The sequence below is a fragment of the Scomber scombrus genome, chromosome 8 (genome assembly GCF_963691925.1).
Source record: "Scomber scombrus chromosome 8, fScoSco1.1, whole genome shotgun sequence".
NCBI lineage: Eukaryota > Metazoa > Chordata > Actinopteri > Scombriformes > Scombridae > Scomber > Scomber scombrus.
This window is the reverse complement of record NC_084977.1, coordinates 6,734,491-6,752,672: the sequence shown is the minus strand read 5'-3', so window position 1 is coordinate 6,752,672 and position 18,182 is coordinate 6,734,491. Positions and strand designations below refer to the sequence as shown.

The 18,182-nt window shown below is 43.7% G+C and overlaps 1 protein-coding gene across 1 annotated transcript in view; it reads right to left on the bottom strand.

Annotated features, from left to right (window-relative positions):
- Positions 1-1,141: 1,141 nt before the first annotated feature.
- Positions 1,142-18,182, bottom strand: part of crocc2 (ciliary rootlet coiled-coil, rootletin family member 2) — a 33,511-nt gene continuing 16,470 nt past the window's right edge. The window contains exons 14-37 of the mRNA XM_062424371.1: positions 17,287-17,486; positions 16,699-16,881; positions 16,121-16,265; positions 15,889-16,035; positions 15,569-15,799; positions 13,048-13,241; positions 12,425-12,552; positions 11,890-12,059; positions 11,550-11,729; positions 11,174-11,308; positions 10,959-11,102; positions 8,479-8,717; positions 8,216-8,375; positions 7,957-8,124; positions 6,387-6,765; positions 6,165-6,244; positions 5,846-5,966; positions 5,592-5,755; positions 5,059-5,499; positions 4,330-4,479; positions 4,045-4,245; positions 2,747-2,881; positions 1,700-1,879; positions 1,142-1,591 (exon numbers count right to left, since the gene is read on the bottom strand). Of these exons, the coding sequence (XP_062280355.1) occupies positions 1,508-1,591; positions 1,700-1,879; positions 2,747-2,881; positions 4,045-4,245; positions 4,330-4,479; positions 5,059-5,499; positions 5,592-5,755; positions 5,846-5,966; positions 6,165-6,244; positions 6,387-6,765; positions 7,957-8,124; positions 8,216-8,375; positions 8,479-8,717; positions 10,959-11,102; positions 11,174-11,308; positions 11,550-11,729; positions 11,890-12,059; positions 12,425-12,552; positions 13,048-13,241; positions 15,569-15,799; positions 15,889-16,035; positions 16,121-16,265; positions 16,699-16,881; positions 17,287-17,486 (4,359 nt within the window). The 3' untranslated portion in view covers positions 1,142-1,507. The remainder of the gene's footprint in view (positions 1,592-1,699; positions 1,880-2,746; positions 2,882-4,044; positions 4,246-4,329; positions 4,480-5,058; positions 5,500-5,591; positions 5,756-5,845; positions 5,967-6,164; positions 6,245-6,386; positions 6,766-7,956; positions 8,125-8,215; positions 8,376-8,478; positions 8,718-10,958; positions 11,103-11,173; positions 11,309-11,549; positions 11,730-11,889; positions 12,060-12,424; positions 12,553-13,047; positions 13,242-15,568; positions 15,800-15,888; positions 16,036-16,120; positions 16,266-16,698; positions 16,882-17,286; positions 17,487-18,182) is intronic.

The following is an 18,182-nucleotide window of genomic DNA, read 5'->3' as shown; positions in this document are numbered from 1 at the left end:
AGATGTGTTTTTTTTTTTTTTTTTTTTTTTTTTAAACAATCCAGCGATTTGGTCCCTGATGGTCAGCTTAGAAATATCCTCAATAAAAGCTCTATTCTGCCTGCCAAAGGAGTTCTTTCAGTTTTGGCCCCACCTCCCCCACAGGGATTCACTACCTTGCATAATTAGCTCCCTCCAGCCAATAGCTGAAAAGAGGCCGGTAACTGGATAACCACTGGGCGGATCTATGATAATCAAAGGGCTGCTTTAAAGAAACTGACAAGATTTTCCCCTTTCAGTGAAACTCCTACTATGTACAGTTACCGCGGCATACAAGTCAGGAGACATGCTTGTGAACTGTTGTGAAAACGCAAGCGTGTGTGTGTGGTGAGAGAGTAAGAACTGAAATGAAGGAAGGAAAGAGGGGAGGAGGGGAGGGGAAAGAAATACTTGCTTTTAAGATTTTCACTCAGAGTAGATGCACATGTGGATGAAAACAAACAACACGGAAAGCTCAGCATATTTGCGGTTTCTAATCAGCGAAAAAGGGAAGACCACATATTATCTCCAGATTTTAGGGGTCGTGAAGGATTACAGAAGGATTGCCAGCGAAACTCTCAAGGAATGATGATCCCCACAGACCTTGGAGTCCGCAGCGATCTCTGAAAGAAAACACTGAAGACAGCGCTGGCAACAGAGAGCGAAGGTCATTCTCTCACCCACAACACTAAATCCACAAAGGCTTTTAATGGTGCGAACCAAATGCTAGAACTCACATGCCATGAAAGGGCAGCGCTGTCCTTCACAAAGTTCACAGAAAACCTTTTTTTTTTCTTCTTGTTTTTTCCACAACAAAGTCGCGCAGCCCGGCAGAATAAACATTATTGATTATCACATAACCGTTCTCTGATACACCCAGTTTTATTCAAAATGATCACGACTTGCCAACACCAATATTGATTGAGTGAATTACAATACATAATGAAACAGTTACACTATAGATTCTTTATCACAGCCTGAAACAATGAGAAATCACTTTGAAATCTGCTCAATCTGCTCTGAATATTCTCATTAGGATACACAAACAGTGATTATGACATATCAAATAGGTGATTGATCATGATGAAAAATGAGCATACGAACAATAATGAGAGAGGAATAAAGCACCAACTGAGGAAACCTTTCATCACATTGTTTCCTTGAAAAAAATGACACAGCATAAACAGACTTAGAAACGCCAAACGCAGCGCGCCAGAGGAAATCCTTAAAACAATTTGGCACATCCAGTCCACTTATAAACAAAACACTCATTGTTTGTTGTTGTTGAGTTTTCCTGAAGATTAATGTAATCCGGTGTGCACATGTGCATGGGTGGGAGCAAACGCCTCGGGAGTGTGTTTGTATATGTGTGTGTGTGTGCGCGTCCAAATGTGGATGTAGCTCGTAACATAGTGTTTTTGGGAGGTAGCCAGAGGAGCGGTGAATGTGGAAGCCGGAGGTGCTACATACTTCACTGCAGGGACTCTGCCTACACACCAGGTTGTAGCATCTGATTGAAATAAGCCTGTCGTCTTCTGGTCTCCTGATCAAGCTGCTCTTTGAGAGTCAGCAACTATGAGAAGCAAAGAAAGAGAAAAAATGAGAAGACAGGTAGACAAACAGACACATAGACATAACAACTTAAATTACAACAAATTATACGGAGCTAGAATTAACATACCTGTTCCTCCAGGCATTTTACCCTCTGGCGATGAGCCTTCTCTCTGGTCTCCAAGGCCAGCTCTGCTTGGAGCTGACTGTCTCTCAGACGATCCGTCTCCAAATCCAGCTCCTGGTGATGGCGGGCTGTCACCTCCAGGAGGCGCTGTGCATGAGAATGCTCCAACTGGGAGATTTGGGCCTAAATCCAGTTCACATAAGTTTATGTATTAGTGAAAATAGGTTATAAAAGAGTTTCCTCTTGTTGATATAGTCAGAACTAGAGCAGAGGGCAGGCATGGAGGTTCTCTGACTTTGGGGTTACTGAGGTCATGTCTCACATAGGTTCTCACCTAGGCTTGCTGGCCAACTAGAAAACACATTTCCCTTTACCCTTTACCTTAACCCAACTATACGTACATAAGGATAGCTATAAGGTCATATTAAGTGTTTATTAATGTGTAGTATTTATCAGCAATTACTGTGTAGCTTCTCCTATAAAGACATACCTTATATTATTATAACTGTTTTGCTGTCCTGTCATTCACTATTTCCACTCATGAGCCCACAGGAGGAGTTGTAGTTGTTGACAATACATTAACATTAATAATCACTAAAAGTTTATGTACTGCTAATAAAGTACAAGTGCACTCACTGATGCTGAAAGTATGTTCAGCAAAGATAGAGAAGCCTTATTCATTTGAGAAATCCAATTTATTCAATGTAAAAGCCTCAATATTTTGAGAAAATATTTTATTACTTGCTTTATTTATTTGAGAAACTTTTCCCATTTAGACTAAATAAAAACTGACTTTTCAGGAGATTTTGGATTTGTCCCATGATTCATTGGCTCTCTGCTGTGATTGTGAAGTAACTACAAGTTTCCTGTCTGTCGCTGCCAAATGTCTTTATATCTGATAGGCTGTTTTCGAATGCTATTTGTTAATCTGCAATATTTGGCACATTTCTTCTCATAAAAAATAATTTATTGCAGCAGTGAGAGTAAATCTTTTGCCTCTATCACTATTCCAAATCCTTACCCCCACTGTGTGTTCCCCGCTTCTCTCACCTGCAGAATCTGCACCTCCTCCTGTTTTCCAGCCAGCTCCTGTTCCAGGCTGCGGACTGTCTGCCCCAACTGCTCCTTTCCTCTGGCCGCCGCCACCGCCGCCTCCTCCTCCCTCCTCAGCCTCTCCATCTCCACCTGACAACAGCACGAGGGTGACATAATGTGAACGACTTTACCATGATTGTTCTGCACTCATGTGCCTTCCTGTAATGCGTGTAGCAGAAGCCAAGCGCAGAGGCTTTCGGTTCTCACAGTTCTCCCACCTACATGTTTCCATCACTCTCTGGATTACTTCATGCAGCGTGTGACAAAGATGAATGTGCAGAACAAATACTATTGGCGCAAATGACAAACTGCAGCATCATAAAACAGCAAATTATCCACTCATTATCCTCCTCCCGTGTGGATTAATGTAGCATTTATGTGTCTTAATGTTTCGGCAACTGTATGTCCTCAGTTGTTTCAGAATATGGCAGCGAGGCTTCTGACCACTAAAAGCATATTACTTCAGTCCTGGCCTCTTTAAGAACAGGGGCTTCCAGCAGTTGTAGAATCAACTTTAAGATGATTTTAATTACATTTAAAGTTTGTGGTTTGGCTCCTTTATATATTTCGATCTTTTACCTCATATTCAGTTCCAAGACTTTTTAGGTCCACTGACCAAAAGCTGTTTAATGTTGTGGTCTAGCTTCAGAACAAAAGGAATTATACCTATGCTGTTTCAGCTATAAAGTATCAGCCTCAGTAGTTATATTTTTTATAACTTCTCACTCTGTCATATATAGTTTTTACATTTTCTTTAAAGGGGCATCCCACCAATTTACTAGTAATTTGTTATACTAGTCAGCCTGTGATATTACTTGAGAATTCAAAATATTTTGTGTGCACCGGGTAGGGAGTTTCAAATGAAAGATACTACTGTGTTGAATTATGGGAAGTGTAGGATTCAGTGTTTTTGGAACGTGACCCATAAAAGGGATGAGTCAGGTGATCTCTGCCTCTGCTACATCGCTAAATTTTATGGGAATGCCAAACTTAATTGCTGCATCAATCTGTCTTTGACATGTTTTTGTAGTATTTATTATATTTAATCGGAATTCATGTGATATAGAAAAGTTCTGTTTGAACAAGCTTTGCTTAATTACTTGGATATCAGCAATAGTACTTGAGGCTGTTAATTTCCCAGTAAATGTCTTCATCAGAAACACTTTTGACTTTAAAGAGGAAATACAGGATGCAAAGAGAGGATTTTGACCTAATCCTAACAAACAGGGTCAGAATATATTGCAGCAGCCCACCTTCTCCAGTGTCTTTCTGAGTGCAGACTTGTCTTTACTGAGGCGCGCCAGCACCCTCTCCAGCTCTGCTCTCTCACTCTGTAGCTTTTGCAAAGAACCTTGGAGATCTGCAACCTTGCGTTGGACTTCGTCTCTCTCTCTCTGCAGCTGCTGGGAGCTCCCCTGGGCCTGCAGCTCAGCCTCATGTTGTTGCTTCAGACTCTGGGACACAGTGCAGTACAGTACATCAAAATGGAGCCTCAGCTTCAACGCCTTTATGTATAGCTTCACCTCGGCGTGACTCACCTCTTTCAGTGTTTTGTTGTGTTTGTCCAGGTCAGAATATTTAAGCTCGGAGTCCTCTTGGGCTCTTTGAAGGTTCTGGGTGCGCTCTGCTAGTGTGTGGTTCAGCCTCTTGCTCTCTGAAAGGCTATCTCGCATTTTATCCAGACGTTCCTATAGGCACAGGCATGGTGACATATAGTATAAAGGCGCAGGCAAGAGTTGGGAGCTTTTTCTTGCTTTTTTTTTTTTTTACTGCAATGAGCTGACAGCTATTGAGCAAAATAGGAGATTTATACCAAGAATGTTATGTTTGTGTTTGCTCAGTATCTTTAAAGTGCAGTCACAAACTAAGAACAGAAAGCTCTCCTGAGAAGCTCTCAGAGAATTAATGAGCTTGCCTGAGCATTTTATTGCTCAGTCTTTGAGGCCCTTCAGGAAAACCACAGCAGCAAATGTAAATAAAAATTGCTCAGTCTGGAGCTGAGAAGGTTGCATAGCCGTGCTGTAAATCAAAGCACAGTAATGGAGGCACGGCTATTCATCTTATTTTGAATTTTCGATTCAGCAACCTTCCTTTGAGAGAGGAGAAAGTCTTACAAATTAAAAATACACAGTGTGCATGACTTATTTTACCCAACACAAATACACACACATTTCTGCCTGCAGTTTGTTCCTTTACCTTCCACCTACACTGTTCATCCTGTTGCTATATCTTGTGGTAGAGTATAAATTATAAATGATTGACGGTACCTGCAGCAGCCTTCGGTCCTGCTCACTTGCAGTCAAAGCCCTCTGCAGCTGTGTTATCTGTTCCTGCAGTGTTCCCATGCTGGTCCTGTTGTCGCTGAGGGTGTTTGACAGTTTGTGGTTCTTCTCCCTCAGCTGGCTCTCTTGCTGCTCGGCTCGAGCCAGCGACGTGGAAAGCCTCTCCTCGCTGACCCTCAGAGCTGCGCCCCGATCTTCGCTCTCGCCCAGCTTCCTCCTCAGCTCTGTCAGTCTCTCGTGCAGCGCCCCAGCCTCTGTGTCCAGCTCTGCCGCCCTGAACTGGGCGCGCTGCAGCTCACCCTCAAGGGTGCGCTGGGCAAGCTCCAGGCGGCTCACTCTGTTCTCGGCGGCCTCCAGACACTCCTTCATCTTCCGTTGTTCTGCGTTGGAACGAGATTCCGAACCCTGCAAGAGCTCAAGTTTGTCCTGTGACAGAATTGGCACAGTAGTTTATTAACTGTCACTGAAGATGCTGTTTGGCATTTCTGTGAGTACTTTTTTTTTGGCCTTTTACACACCTGTAGTGCCCTGGACTCAGCCTCAGCAGCTTGCAGAGTAATCCTGAGTTGAGTCACCTCTTCCTCAAAGCTTCTCTTCTCCCGCTCTGTATGTCGTGCTGCTTCCTCCTGCATGGAAAGTGACGTGTGTGCCTCGTGCAATCGCTCTGCCATCTTTCGATTTCCTGGAAGAACATGTTAAATGAGCTGTAAATCGAAACAGATTTAATACCTGATATTTACGCTATGTTTATAGGATCCAAAGGTTTTCTTACCCTCCTCTGATTGCATCAAAGATTTCTGCAGTTGTAACACCTGATTGGCAGACTCATCCTGGCTGCCTTTGAGTTCTGTCATCTGCTGACTTATACTGACTATCTGAGCCTTGGCATCATCCTAAAGAAAAAATGCTGAGTTTAAAAAGTGCAAAAAAAAGAACATAAACACTCAATATTTAATCAAATACTCAAGTTAAGATTGTTAAGCTTTTCTATCCAGTGGTCGGAAAAGCAGACCAACTTTAGGTCAGCAATCTCATAAAGTAAAACTCAGAGTATGAGGTTTGTGTCCTATTAAAATGAAATTTAAATATACCCTGTCTCTCTGTGTGTCTCTGAGATCCTGCTGAAGATCCCGGAGGGCTGTGTGCACTGAGTCCACGTCCATCTCTTCATCTTCACCACAAGACATGGAAAACCCAGGTTTGTCTGTCACGTTGTCTCCCCCTAACCAGAGACCACACTCATTAATGCATCTCCATGTCGCAGACAGAAAAATGGTATGATGACATCCTGTAATGAAAGTGAATGACCTTACCTTTCACTTGGTTTCTCCACGGAGACGCAGACCGTCTACGGGAACCAGGTGTGTGTGAAACCCTTGTTCGGCTAATGCCAACAGTGCGTCGCAGAGCTGAATACAACCCTGCCAGCTTGAGCTCCAGGTCACGGTGTTTGGCATCGCTCAGGCCCAGCTGCTCTTCCAGGCCCCGGGCTTTGCTCTCAGCAAGGCCAACATGCTTGTGTAGTTCACTGATCTGGAGCGTGGCGTCCTCTAGTGCTCCCTCCAGCTGGGTGGTGGTTTCTCTGTTCCTCTGGTCACTCTGCTGCTGATAAACGTCTCTTTCTAGCAGCAGCTCTTGTTTCTGATGCTCCACTGTCTCCAGCTCCAGCACACGGCGCTGCAGACCTGCAACCTGAAAGTCACAAGAGAGGAGTCTATTTATTATATTTTGTAGATTTTGTAGATTTTCTGTACATTTACACAGGTCACACATGTGCTCATAGTAATTTCAAGATAACTTACAATAATCTTTTACAATTTGAAGATTATGAGCTCCTTGAATTTTCTGTCAGCTACATTTGGACATATATTTTTGGAGTTTTTTTATGTGCAAATGGAAATATTACAAGGCTAAGAAAGCCCAATTCAGTTAAACTAGATACAGTGTGCTATCCTAGATTTTCATGATAATCTACTAATTCAATTCTTGCTTAGATTAATTGTTGATGAGCCTCTATTGAGTGATTTGGATATCAGTTAATAGATGGTACATTAGCAGAAATATGGGCAACAGGGTGTTTTAACTACAGTATTATCTAAAGTGTTATCTAGTGAAACTCAACTGTGTAAACAATAGGGATATGGTTTCTGTAGAGAGCTGATAGTGTTCCCTACAGTCTTCTCTAAACTTTATTATAAGGGGTTAAAAGATACAAGAATTATGGCTGAGATATAGAATTTAAAAATAAACATTGGAATTTTGACCCCTCTTTATCTCTTTTCAGCATCGGGGCTGGGACACTTTTTGGGTGGTCAAGGTCACAAGTTAGACTGGTGTATTGATATTTGTTGGATTTCATTTAAAACAAAGATACATTAACCAGGCTTCATCTATCATAATAATGTGTTATCCATTTTAAGTTGCCTCCATGCTCTTGAAAACAGAATTTAAAAAGCATGCCATACATTCACTTGACAACTCAAGAGCTCTGACTGTTGCGGTCATGAGAAGTTTTGGACCCTAAAAAGGAGGTTATGGGACTGAAGAGGTTGAAAATTCTAGCTTATAGAAAACAGAACTAGATTTTTCATTACACTTTACTACACATTTATCCAAAGACATATTATACTTTTTTAATTTCTACAAGGTCTGCGAATGAAATTAAAAAATGAAAAGTAAAAGTTTCCTCAACAAAGTGTTTGGTTAAAATTCATAAAAGACTTCAAAGTCATCCTTCTTACAGTGCAATATACTGTACAGTGTACTATGGTTCATGTTCTCTGCCTCTGCATGAGTATGGCAGGTATTCTTCAAGTATGTATGCAAAGCTGGAATGTTTGCTCTAGCATGTTGTTAACAGACTAATTCCCGGAGGCTTTCTACCTCATTCAGTGCTGCTTCTCTGCCAGCCTCGCACTCCAGCACTCTCTGCTTCAGACCGAAAGCCTCGCGAAGTGCCTCCTCCTCCTTCTGTTCCTCCTGACATACCCGCGCCTGCAGCTCTCGCAGCTCCTGTTTCTGACGGCCGTTCTCGCCTTCGAGGACCTTTACCTGCTCGTGTTAACGGAGCACAAAATGCTTGACTGTAATCCTCTATTTAAAATAAATCAGACGGAAACCAGTGACCTCAATAGTCTTTCACCTGTCTGCGCAGCTCCTGCAGCTCTCTGCGTGCCTGCAGGCGAGACTTCTCCAGCTCTCTCATGCTGCTTCTCAGACTGGTTGCCTCTTGATGCGTGGAGCTCCTACATTCCTCTAAGACGGACAGTTTCTGCTCCTTCTCCTCCACAGCTCGTCTCAAGCTAATCAAGATATGATTGAAGTTAATAAAACAGAATGCATCAAAAACATCCATCACTGCTAGACGAACAGAGCTCCTGTATTTACAGAGAATCTACATGATACCTGCTGTTGTCACTCTCTGCTCTCTTGATGAAAGATCTTAGTTCCTGGTTAGAAGCTTGGATGGCCTCTTTCTCTCTGGTCTCATCACCCAAGAGCCTCCTCAGGTCCAGGACTTCTTTTCGTTGCTTGTCCCGCTCCTGTGCACATTCTTGGAGCTCCCTGTGAGCCTCAATCAGATCCCTTCGACCTTTAATAAGTCCATCCTCTGCCTCTTGCAGCTGCCGACGAAGGCCCTCTAACTGTCCACATTATAGAGAGTGAAAGGCAAATGAGGGTTTATTAATTAGAAAATCTTATGGATTAATAAAGTAAACCACTTATTCAGCAGGTTAGCAGATACAAGCATGCTTCATGTTGTTCCTGGTTTGATTAGTGGGTTTTCCACCCAATCCAGAATTTATTTGGTGATATAAATTTCAAGTGATTATAAAAATAGTTTATTGAAGAGTTTACGAGGACTTACAAAAGAAAATTAAGCCTGAAACTGCTTTAAAATCCTGGCTGTTTTCAATATAAACCCACCACCACCAACAGCATAGAAAAACGTTTTCATGTACTCAAAGTTAATCAAAATGTCAATTAAACTGATGTAACACATGTGTATGATGACTGGAACCAGGAGACTTATTCGGGATAGGATAACATATTTGAGCTTTAATGTTTGAAAGTGAAACCTCAACATCTCCTCTTTTAAGTGCTGTGTGCACAATTTTGAGATACCGTATGACCTATATTCTGTTTTATGGCAACATTTTGTGTGTAGTGGAGAAAAGTAGGGAGGACAGAGCTTATCTGGGCATGGACAAGAGCCAGATGGGCCCGTAGCCAGGTGCTGTCTCTCCCCATCTCCTTGCAGCAACGTTGCGGTGTAAAGAATCCACAGAGAGCAACATGATAAACACACATCCCCCCCTCCTCCTCCTTCTCCTCCTCCCGCCCCCGGAGGTGATGGGGGAGGGGGGGGGGGGCGGAGGATGAGGAGCAGGATGAGGAGGAGGAGGAGGAGTAAAGGAGTGTATGTTCAGAGGCCACACAAGATGGTTCTTTCTCATAAACTCGAATGTGAGAAAAAACAAGCCGGTGCTGATCTGGCCAATTATACTTTATTTTATCTGATTCTTTTTTTTTTTGAGGGGGTGGAGGAGGATGGGGGGGGGGGGGGGGGGCGCAGGGAGAGGGGGCAGAGAATATGAGGGCAGCAGTGTTGTGTTATGTGGATGAGAGAGGGGGGGACCCGGAGTCCCAGCGGAGCCAGCCTCTCGCTGCTGCAAGGGAGAAAATAAACACTCCCCCCCACTGGCTTATTTACATAAGGGGTTAACTCAAACTTTGATTTCATATTATGGTACCAGGGACCATACCCCCCCCTGACCCCACCCCACCCCACCCACCCCCCCTGCCCTCCTTCTAACTCTCCTTCTCTTCCCTCCTCTTTCATGCTCCCCAGCTCTCTGTCGCACATTCTCACTCATGCTTTGTCACTATCCAACATGAGAATCCTCGGATGGGATTAGTGAAAATAATCAAACAAGGAAACGAGCAGGGGTGGCGGCCAAATATGACAGCGTCGCTGAAGCATGACTTGATATACGGCCGGGAGGGCTGTCCAAACCGCAAAACTCTTCTGCTCTGGCTCCACACAACCTCATTCACTATACTTTGACAAGACTAAGGAGACAGAGTGAAGACAGGATGATCCCTTTTTTTTTTTTTGCTTTCTAACCCACGCAGATAAACAATCCGCTTTTCCAGGGAAACCAGGCATTTAAATCAAGGCACAGTGAGGCCCCCCCTTACAAACTCTGCAGTAACATCTTAATGAGGTGACTGTGAGTTTGTTGTTTCACTAAAACGCCCGGCGACCCCGTGGCTGGAATCCTGACCTCGAGCAACCCCAGGAGATGAGATTTACTGCTCTCATTTGGCTCGGAGAGGTATGTCACTTGGCCAAAATTATGGTCTCTAATTGCACTTTTATGTTTATATTAAGGTCAATGGAACTACATTTTCCTCCAGAGGGCCTTACAGGAAAAAGACACAGAAATGAGAGAGAGCTGGAGCAGGAGTTCTACAAGTGGACACCATCTCTCCTTGTAGGATTTGGCCCCGCGCACACCGCACCTGATGGCACCCCGATGCTAGTAAAGTCTCCATGGCGTCGGCCAATGTCAACACAGGCCTATGGTAAATGGCTCTCGCTCACATTGGTACTAATTGGTACAAACTCCCCCCCTCCCAGTGGAAGCATATCCCAGGCCTCCCATCCTATGCCAAGCCAAACAAGCCTGAAATTTCCTATCCATTTCTATGATCCTGCAACGCACCTCTGCCGTCTATCTGGTTACATACAACCTATAGATTCTGTTTTTTTTTATAGTTCTCTGAGCAAATCATCATCCACACATCTTCAAGTCAAAATCAACTTTATTATATATTCTGCCACATGAACAGGCATATAGAGGACCCTGGAAAGTTCTCACCTCTTGCTCTTCACGTTCTCTCTGTTGGTTCAACTCTCTGACCTGCTCAGTCAGACTCTTCTCAGCGTTCTCATGACGGTCCAAAGACTCTTCAAACTGAGTTCGCAAGTCTTGCAGCTCAGCCTGGAGGACAGCCATCGTGTTCTAGAAAACAGAGGCAACACAATTTAGTCACTACAAAACAAGAAAGGTGACCAGAGCTGATGTGACCTTACCTTGTCCTGCTCCTGTTTGCTAAGCGCCTCCCTCCGGGTGCGCTGTAGCTCCATGCCAGCTGTGGCCAAGTTCTGCTGCAGGCCTGCTATCTTCTCTGCGAGGGCAGCCTTCTCTGCCTCCTTCTGGGACAAAGCCTGATCACAACACACTGCGAGGTCAAGGTCATTTATAATATAGCTTGCAAAAAGAATTTATTTGGATTATATACTTAGATAAACTTCCACTATGAAGCAGTTGTGATGACACACTTGGGATTTCGTAGTTATGATCCTAACCCTTTGGCTGTCTTTTTAAAAATCTGTTTAATGACTCAAAAACAATCTTAAAAAAAAAAAAAAAGCCAAAACAAACCCATGAAGACCACCACGCACACACCTGCTGCTTCTCGCTCTCGGCCTGCAGGAGGCTCTGGTTGGAGTCCTGCTGCAGCCTGGCCAGCTCCTCCTGCACCTGCTGCAGCTCTTTCTGGCTGTGCACGCGCAGCTCCTCACACTGTCTCCGCAGCTGCTCCTCAATCTGCTCCCGCTGAACCGTCAGCTCTGCACACTGCTGCTCCTGTCAAACACACACACACACACACACACACACACACACACACACACACACACACACACACACACACACACACATTCCTTGTAAGATAATATACAGTCTAGTCACAACATCTGATGCGACATTGTCAGAGCCAGATGTATCCATGTAACACGTATTGTACTTTTTGCCTGTGTTCAGCCTCTAGCTGCCCTCTGTGAACTTGTTCTCTGTTGTTTAGGGTCAGCAGGGAATTCCTCTCCACCTGAGCCAGCTTCTCTTCCAAATTTCTCTGCTCTTGTGCGGCTTGTGTAAACTGGCGCTCAGCATCCACCCGCATCCTCGCAGCATCACCTGCACACACAAAAGCACCCGCGCTCCAATCAACATTTCACAATTACCACACAGAGACACTCATCACACAAAGAGGATGATCCAGGATCAGCGGGATTCTTTTAGGACTTTTATTTATAGGCCATACTCATCCGTATCTTTATGTGGAACATGCTAAGCTTAACACCACTTATCTGATCCATGTGTGTTTGTGTGGAGTGGTGGGACCCAGGTCAGCTGAGAAAGCAGCTCAAGTGATCCCACAACCCAGCTGTTGCAGAGCTCACAGCTGAAATATGGATCTCTGGTGGGTTGTTGGAAAGGCTTCATGGCCAGGGGGCTTGGCACGGAGGAGAGCGGGGTCTCTTAGGGAGGGTGCTACTCACGCGTCAAGGCCTCGTTAGCCAGGAGCAAGCTGCGCCTCTCCCCCTCAATCCGGGTGCACTCGGCCTCCAGGGACGAGGCAAGCTCATGGCTCTCAAACAGAGCTGTATCCAGGGACTGCTTCTCAGCTCTGGAACATAGCAGTAAAGTGGTTTAGCGCTGAAAAAAATAAAAGACCTTTGAACCACTAGGTGTAGAAGGTCATAAAATCCAATGATCCATCACGAGCATACTTTCCAAATAAAACCATGTTACTTAAAGACTCTTGTTACACGAGGCTCGCCGAGCTTCAGAGAGTCCAATTTGCTTCGAGAGTCAAAACAACCCCAAATACACATTGGATGTTGGTCTTACACAAACACACGCTGTTAGAGCCATAGAGTCGTTTACGATGCTTTTGAGGACGCCGCCGTCGACTAACATTCCCAAGAGTCCTTCCCTAACCGTAACTGATATATGCCTAACCCCAACCCTGACCCTAACCTTAACCAGTGAGGTCGGAAACCATTTGACTGTTTGTGCTGAATTCAACTGCAGTGGAAACAAATTGGGGACAATGTGAAATCAGTCCCAAACATTCAAGAGGTCAGAACACACAAACACACACGCATACACACACACAGACCTAAGTGCAACCAGTTCCTGCGTGAGACCACAGGCCTTTCGCTCAGTGGAGTTGAGCTTGACATCCAGAGCAGCCTTGTCCTTGGCCAGCTCCTCCCTGTCATGGGTAGCTCTCTTTAGGGCTGTGGTCTGTGTCTCAAGCTCCTTCCTGCACGCACACAGCTCCTCTGACACAGTCTGCATATGCCTGTTGACCTGGAGACCGAAACACACAAATACAAAATGCCGTCAAGCGATTCATTTAAACTTTTTTTTGTTGTTGCTTGAAGCAAGCATAATAAACAAAGGAAGACGACATATGATTGTATGTATTTAAGTTACAGCGTACTGTACTGTTAATGCATAAGCAAAAAAACTGTGGAACAAAACTTTCAGCAGCGTGAATAGCAGGAGGAACCTCTACAGTAACAGTTACAATATGTTTGGTAATGTGTATGTTTTGGATAGAGAATAAATTACCCATCTCTACATTTTATGCAACCACAATTGGTGTACCGAGCATAAATTTAACAAAACCATAAGCAATTTATGACATCTTATAGGAAATGCAGGGCCATAACAAATGCACCGCCTGAAGCAAAACAAAAATGATTAGTGGGGTTATGATTTTTTTCCAATTACCATTTAAATCACTATGACACACCACACCACAGGACATACAGTATATCTAGCAACAAAAATAATGAATTCGGCGAACGTGTAGTTCGTGCGGAGCCTTCAGATTATTGTCTGGAGGTGCTGAAGAAAAAGGATTCTCCTGAGATTCATCTTTCTATAAATTCTATAAATGGAAATTGCACTTGAATGCAAACATGATCAATTTTGAACGTAAGTCATTGTATGTTATGGACCTCAACGAATTTAGTGTTGAACACGTCTAAAAAAGGTCAGAGTAAATTATTATCTGCATTGACTGTTTAATTGTGATTTAAAGGCATTAAGTTTGGCATTTGGGGAAATATTGTTGCTGAGTTAGATGAGAAGATTGATACCACTCAAATATTTACGCTAAATGTAGAGAGTGAAAGCAGGTAATTAGCTTAGCTTAGCATACATATTAACAGCTAGCCTGCCTTTATACAAACATTAAAAAAACAGGTGCAAGTACCATTAAAGCTCACTAATTACCCCATGATATCGTTATTTATTCCCAACAAAACAGAAGTGTGCAAGTGGTTGCAGTTTTACAAGGTTTTATGCGCTAGAATCAGCACATGGCCAGGCCAAAAAATTCTAAAGTCCCTGCTGGCTGTTTGGCAACCTCAAGGTGATGACAAGACTCTACAGGGGAGCCAGGAAATAGCACCTAACCCCCACCCCATACCACGACTTCTCGGTTTTAGATTACATGTTATGTTTGGATTAAACAAATGAGATACGACATGTTAATAAGTGAGTGGTAGGCAGTAAACTAGGTTAGCTTCCTTCCCCTTTGCCCCCGTTTCATCTGCAGGCCAGGCTAAGCTAATCCAGTGCTAGCCGTATCTTGATATTTGGGGTATAGACATGAAAGTGGTATTATATTTCTCTCAGCAGGAAAGTGAATTAGCATATTTCCCCGAAAATGTCAAACTCTGCTTTATGGGTTATTTCACTGGTTTGATTCAAACAATGAGAAAGCTTTACTCTTTTTTCTGTACACTAGAAGATCTTATTTCCCAGATACACTATGCCTTTAAGGTCAGTTACTGACACACTGTCACACACTGGTTGAGTTTATAATGGGCCCCTACAACCTCTAATATTTCACTGAAACAAATTGTTTGAAAAGCAACAATCACTGTAATTTGATTTCCAACCAAACAAAAATGAACTCACACTAACTAAATATTAGCACATGATGTCTTTCAGCCTCTCCTTAGGTAAATATTAAAGTGGATGAATTACACCAATGTTATGGATGTGAATAGCGCCCAATAAGGGGATGAAACGTGAGCTTGGTGCAATGGAGGCCACTTCAGGGCTTGTTTTATAATCGGCGGATTTATTTTTACAGATAAGTTGTCTAAAAATGTTTGGATGGAATTTGTCAATTTGTTTAGTTTTGTAAAATTCTAGCTGAGATCAACACGGATATCCCAGTTTCACATTCAGAACAGATAATAAAACAGAAGAGGATTCTTTTCATTCTTTAGGAGACAAAACAGGGAGATCTGGATTTGCTGAGGGGAAAAAGGGAATACTTTTAGGTGTTAATTTATTGGGTCTTTCACTAAACCCCCTCTGGATATCACATGTCTATCTATTTATCTTTCCTAGTTCACATTTGTTCATGAAGATCCCCTGCTTGTTATGTCCCAAGTTACTCATAAAACACAGAGTGGGGCCCAAACTGCTCCCCATATCCTTTTTGAAAGAAAAAAGCATTGCAGATGTGTCCAAGATTTTCCAATACATTTTAAACGTGACAACAAGCTCCATGAACCTGCTGAAAGCTATCGCTAACATCAACGTCACGCTCCCAGGTGGTGGGAGCTGGGGTGATGGAGGCTGAAGTGTGTGAACGGCTGGGGGTCCCTGACCTGACAGTGCTGCTCCAGGGCTTGAGCGTTCTCCCTCTGCAGCAGGCTCAGCTCTGCTTCTAGCTTCTGGCACAGATCCTGCGAGTGGCTGTGGGAGCTCTCCAGGGCTTGTTTCTCAGCGAGCAGATCCATCATCTCCTGTTGCACCCGGGCTGTCTCCTCCCTGGCTGCCGCCCGCTCTGCTTCGGCTTCCCGTCTGCGTTCACCGAGCTGTGCCTTCTCACCTTCTGTCTGGAAAGGAAACAAACATATTTCACTTCTGTTCTGTTCAACAACTCTGCCTGCCGTCAACATTACAGGGCAACTGCACGCCTACTAACCTGCAGCAGAATACGATTGAGCTCCACCTTGTCTTTGGCTAAGCCTTCGCTCAGGGCAGCCATTTTGGCCAGAGAATCTCTTAGGTCAGCCTCCTGATTCTGCAATTTGGTGAGGACTAGCTCCTGCGCAGCACTCTTGGACTCCATCTGTGGAATGCATCATAAATATTAGAAGGATTTAAACTATTAGGACCCTCGGGAGCACAACCTGGTGCACAACACAGCAGTCTACCTTGCTGAGAGCCAGAGCAAGGCTGGCCTTATCATCCTCTAAAAGCTCTTTTTGCAGGGTGATTTGACTCAGAGCCTCCTTCACTGTCACAAGCTCCCTGCGCAAGTCAGAGTGCTTCCCTTCAAGCTCCTCCAGACTCCTCTCGCTGAAACACAAAATGTATCACAAACATGACTCTCTCACACTGTTTCATTATTTGTAAAAAACAAAACCCCTTAACAGTAATCCATCTCCCCTTTGAAAGATGGAGAACTGTTGGTGCCAAAGGCCAGAACGCTGAGGGAGTTACTTTTTCACTGGATCGCATGTCCTGCTCCAATTCTAAACTAATCAAAATTTTTTTTCTTTTTTGCAAAAGAAGCCTTAGAAAAAAGAAGAAAAAAGTATTGCTTTTGCATGAGTGCAGTAATGCAATGTAAATCATTTACATTTTCATCCAAATGTCATCTGGGTGGGTTTGCCGGCTGGAGGATGACATGTGTTACTGATCTGAACTCTAAACAAAACAGAGCTTGAAAACAATTACGGGTGACGGGATGTGCGTTGTGTAACGGTCACTCTGCGTGCTCATGCTGTACCCTCTTTGGACCTCCGTGCGCTGGCGTGCCAACTGCGTCTCCAGATCCTCCCTCTGCTGCCTCAGGAGGTCTCGCTGTCTCTGAAGCTCCAGCGACGAGGTCCGCAGTGACTCCAGCTCGGCACGCTGGGAGTCCACCTCCTGCTGCAGTCCTGACAGCAACTTCTCAAGGCTGCAATTCTTACTGTGAGAGAGACAAAGAGGAAGAGAGAAAGAGAGAGAGAGAGAGAAAGAAGGAGAGAGAGTATGCTGAGGTCAAATGTTATACAATGATCGTCACCATCATTGTTTTAAAACTGGATTTTTTTCCAAAAACAATATAAACAAGACTCAACACAACATGACAAACCCTTGCTGCATCAATATTGCTTTTGGAAAAGTTTCAATACATGATCATGGTGAAGATTATCCACTTAATTAAACATAAATCCACTTCCCAAATAAAACTTAACTCTAGAAAATATGAAACAGAACATAAATACAGCATACAAGAAGAAGAAAAAAGCATTAAAGCACCTACTATTTATCTACAGTATTGAAGCAGCATCACAATTTGGGAGAAGGACGATAACTATAAATCTGGGTGTACCTGGAGATGAGCTCCAGTGAGCAGCGATATCTGTTGCTGTCTCGGAGGCTTTCCTCCAGAGCTTTTTTAGCCTCCTGATTTTCTCTCCTCACTTCCTGGATCTTCTGCTCCAGCTCTTTCCTCTCAGCGTCCCCCCCTTGCAGGTGATTACGCAGCGTGTCCGCTTGCTCCATGGCGGCATCCAGACACCCACGTAGGTCCTGCGGGTTGTACGTAGGAGCATTTGTAGTGCACTTGTAGGTTAAGCTACTTGTGTAAAATATAATGACAAACTGTTAAACATGTTATTTCTCTAACATGGTTCCCAACCTTTTTGATTTGTGATCTCTTAAAAAAAGAGAGGCTATACTTGACCCCTCATTATAGGTTATGACCTTAGGATGGACATGAGCAATTAAAATGGTAAATGGACTGCACTTATATATAGCAACTTTCTACCTTAATGGACAAAGCGTGCACGCACACACACACACACACACACACACACACACACACACACACACACACACACACCCACACACACACACACACACACACACACACACACACACACACACACACACACACACACATACCGATGGCAGTGGAGCAAGGTGCTTCACTGTCTTGCTCAAGGACACTTCATGGACAGGAAGTGCAGGGGATCAAACTTCCAACTCTGCAGTTCATGGATGACCCACTCTATCTCCTGAGCTACACCCACTTATTCAACCAAAAATTATTGAGTTATCTCATTTGTAGGACTTTTAGATGGCTGCAGAGGTGTAAAAATACAACATTTTGCAAGAAAAAAAAGCAAAATATGAAAGCAAAATCTGACATAATTAATATAACCTTGAAATGTGCAAAATTTTGTGATGGCTCATGTTTCTTTTGGGACCAATTTGAAGGGTCAG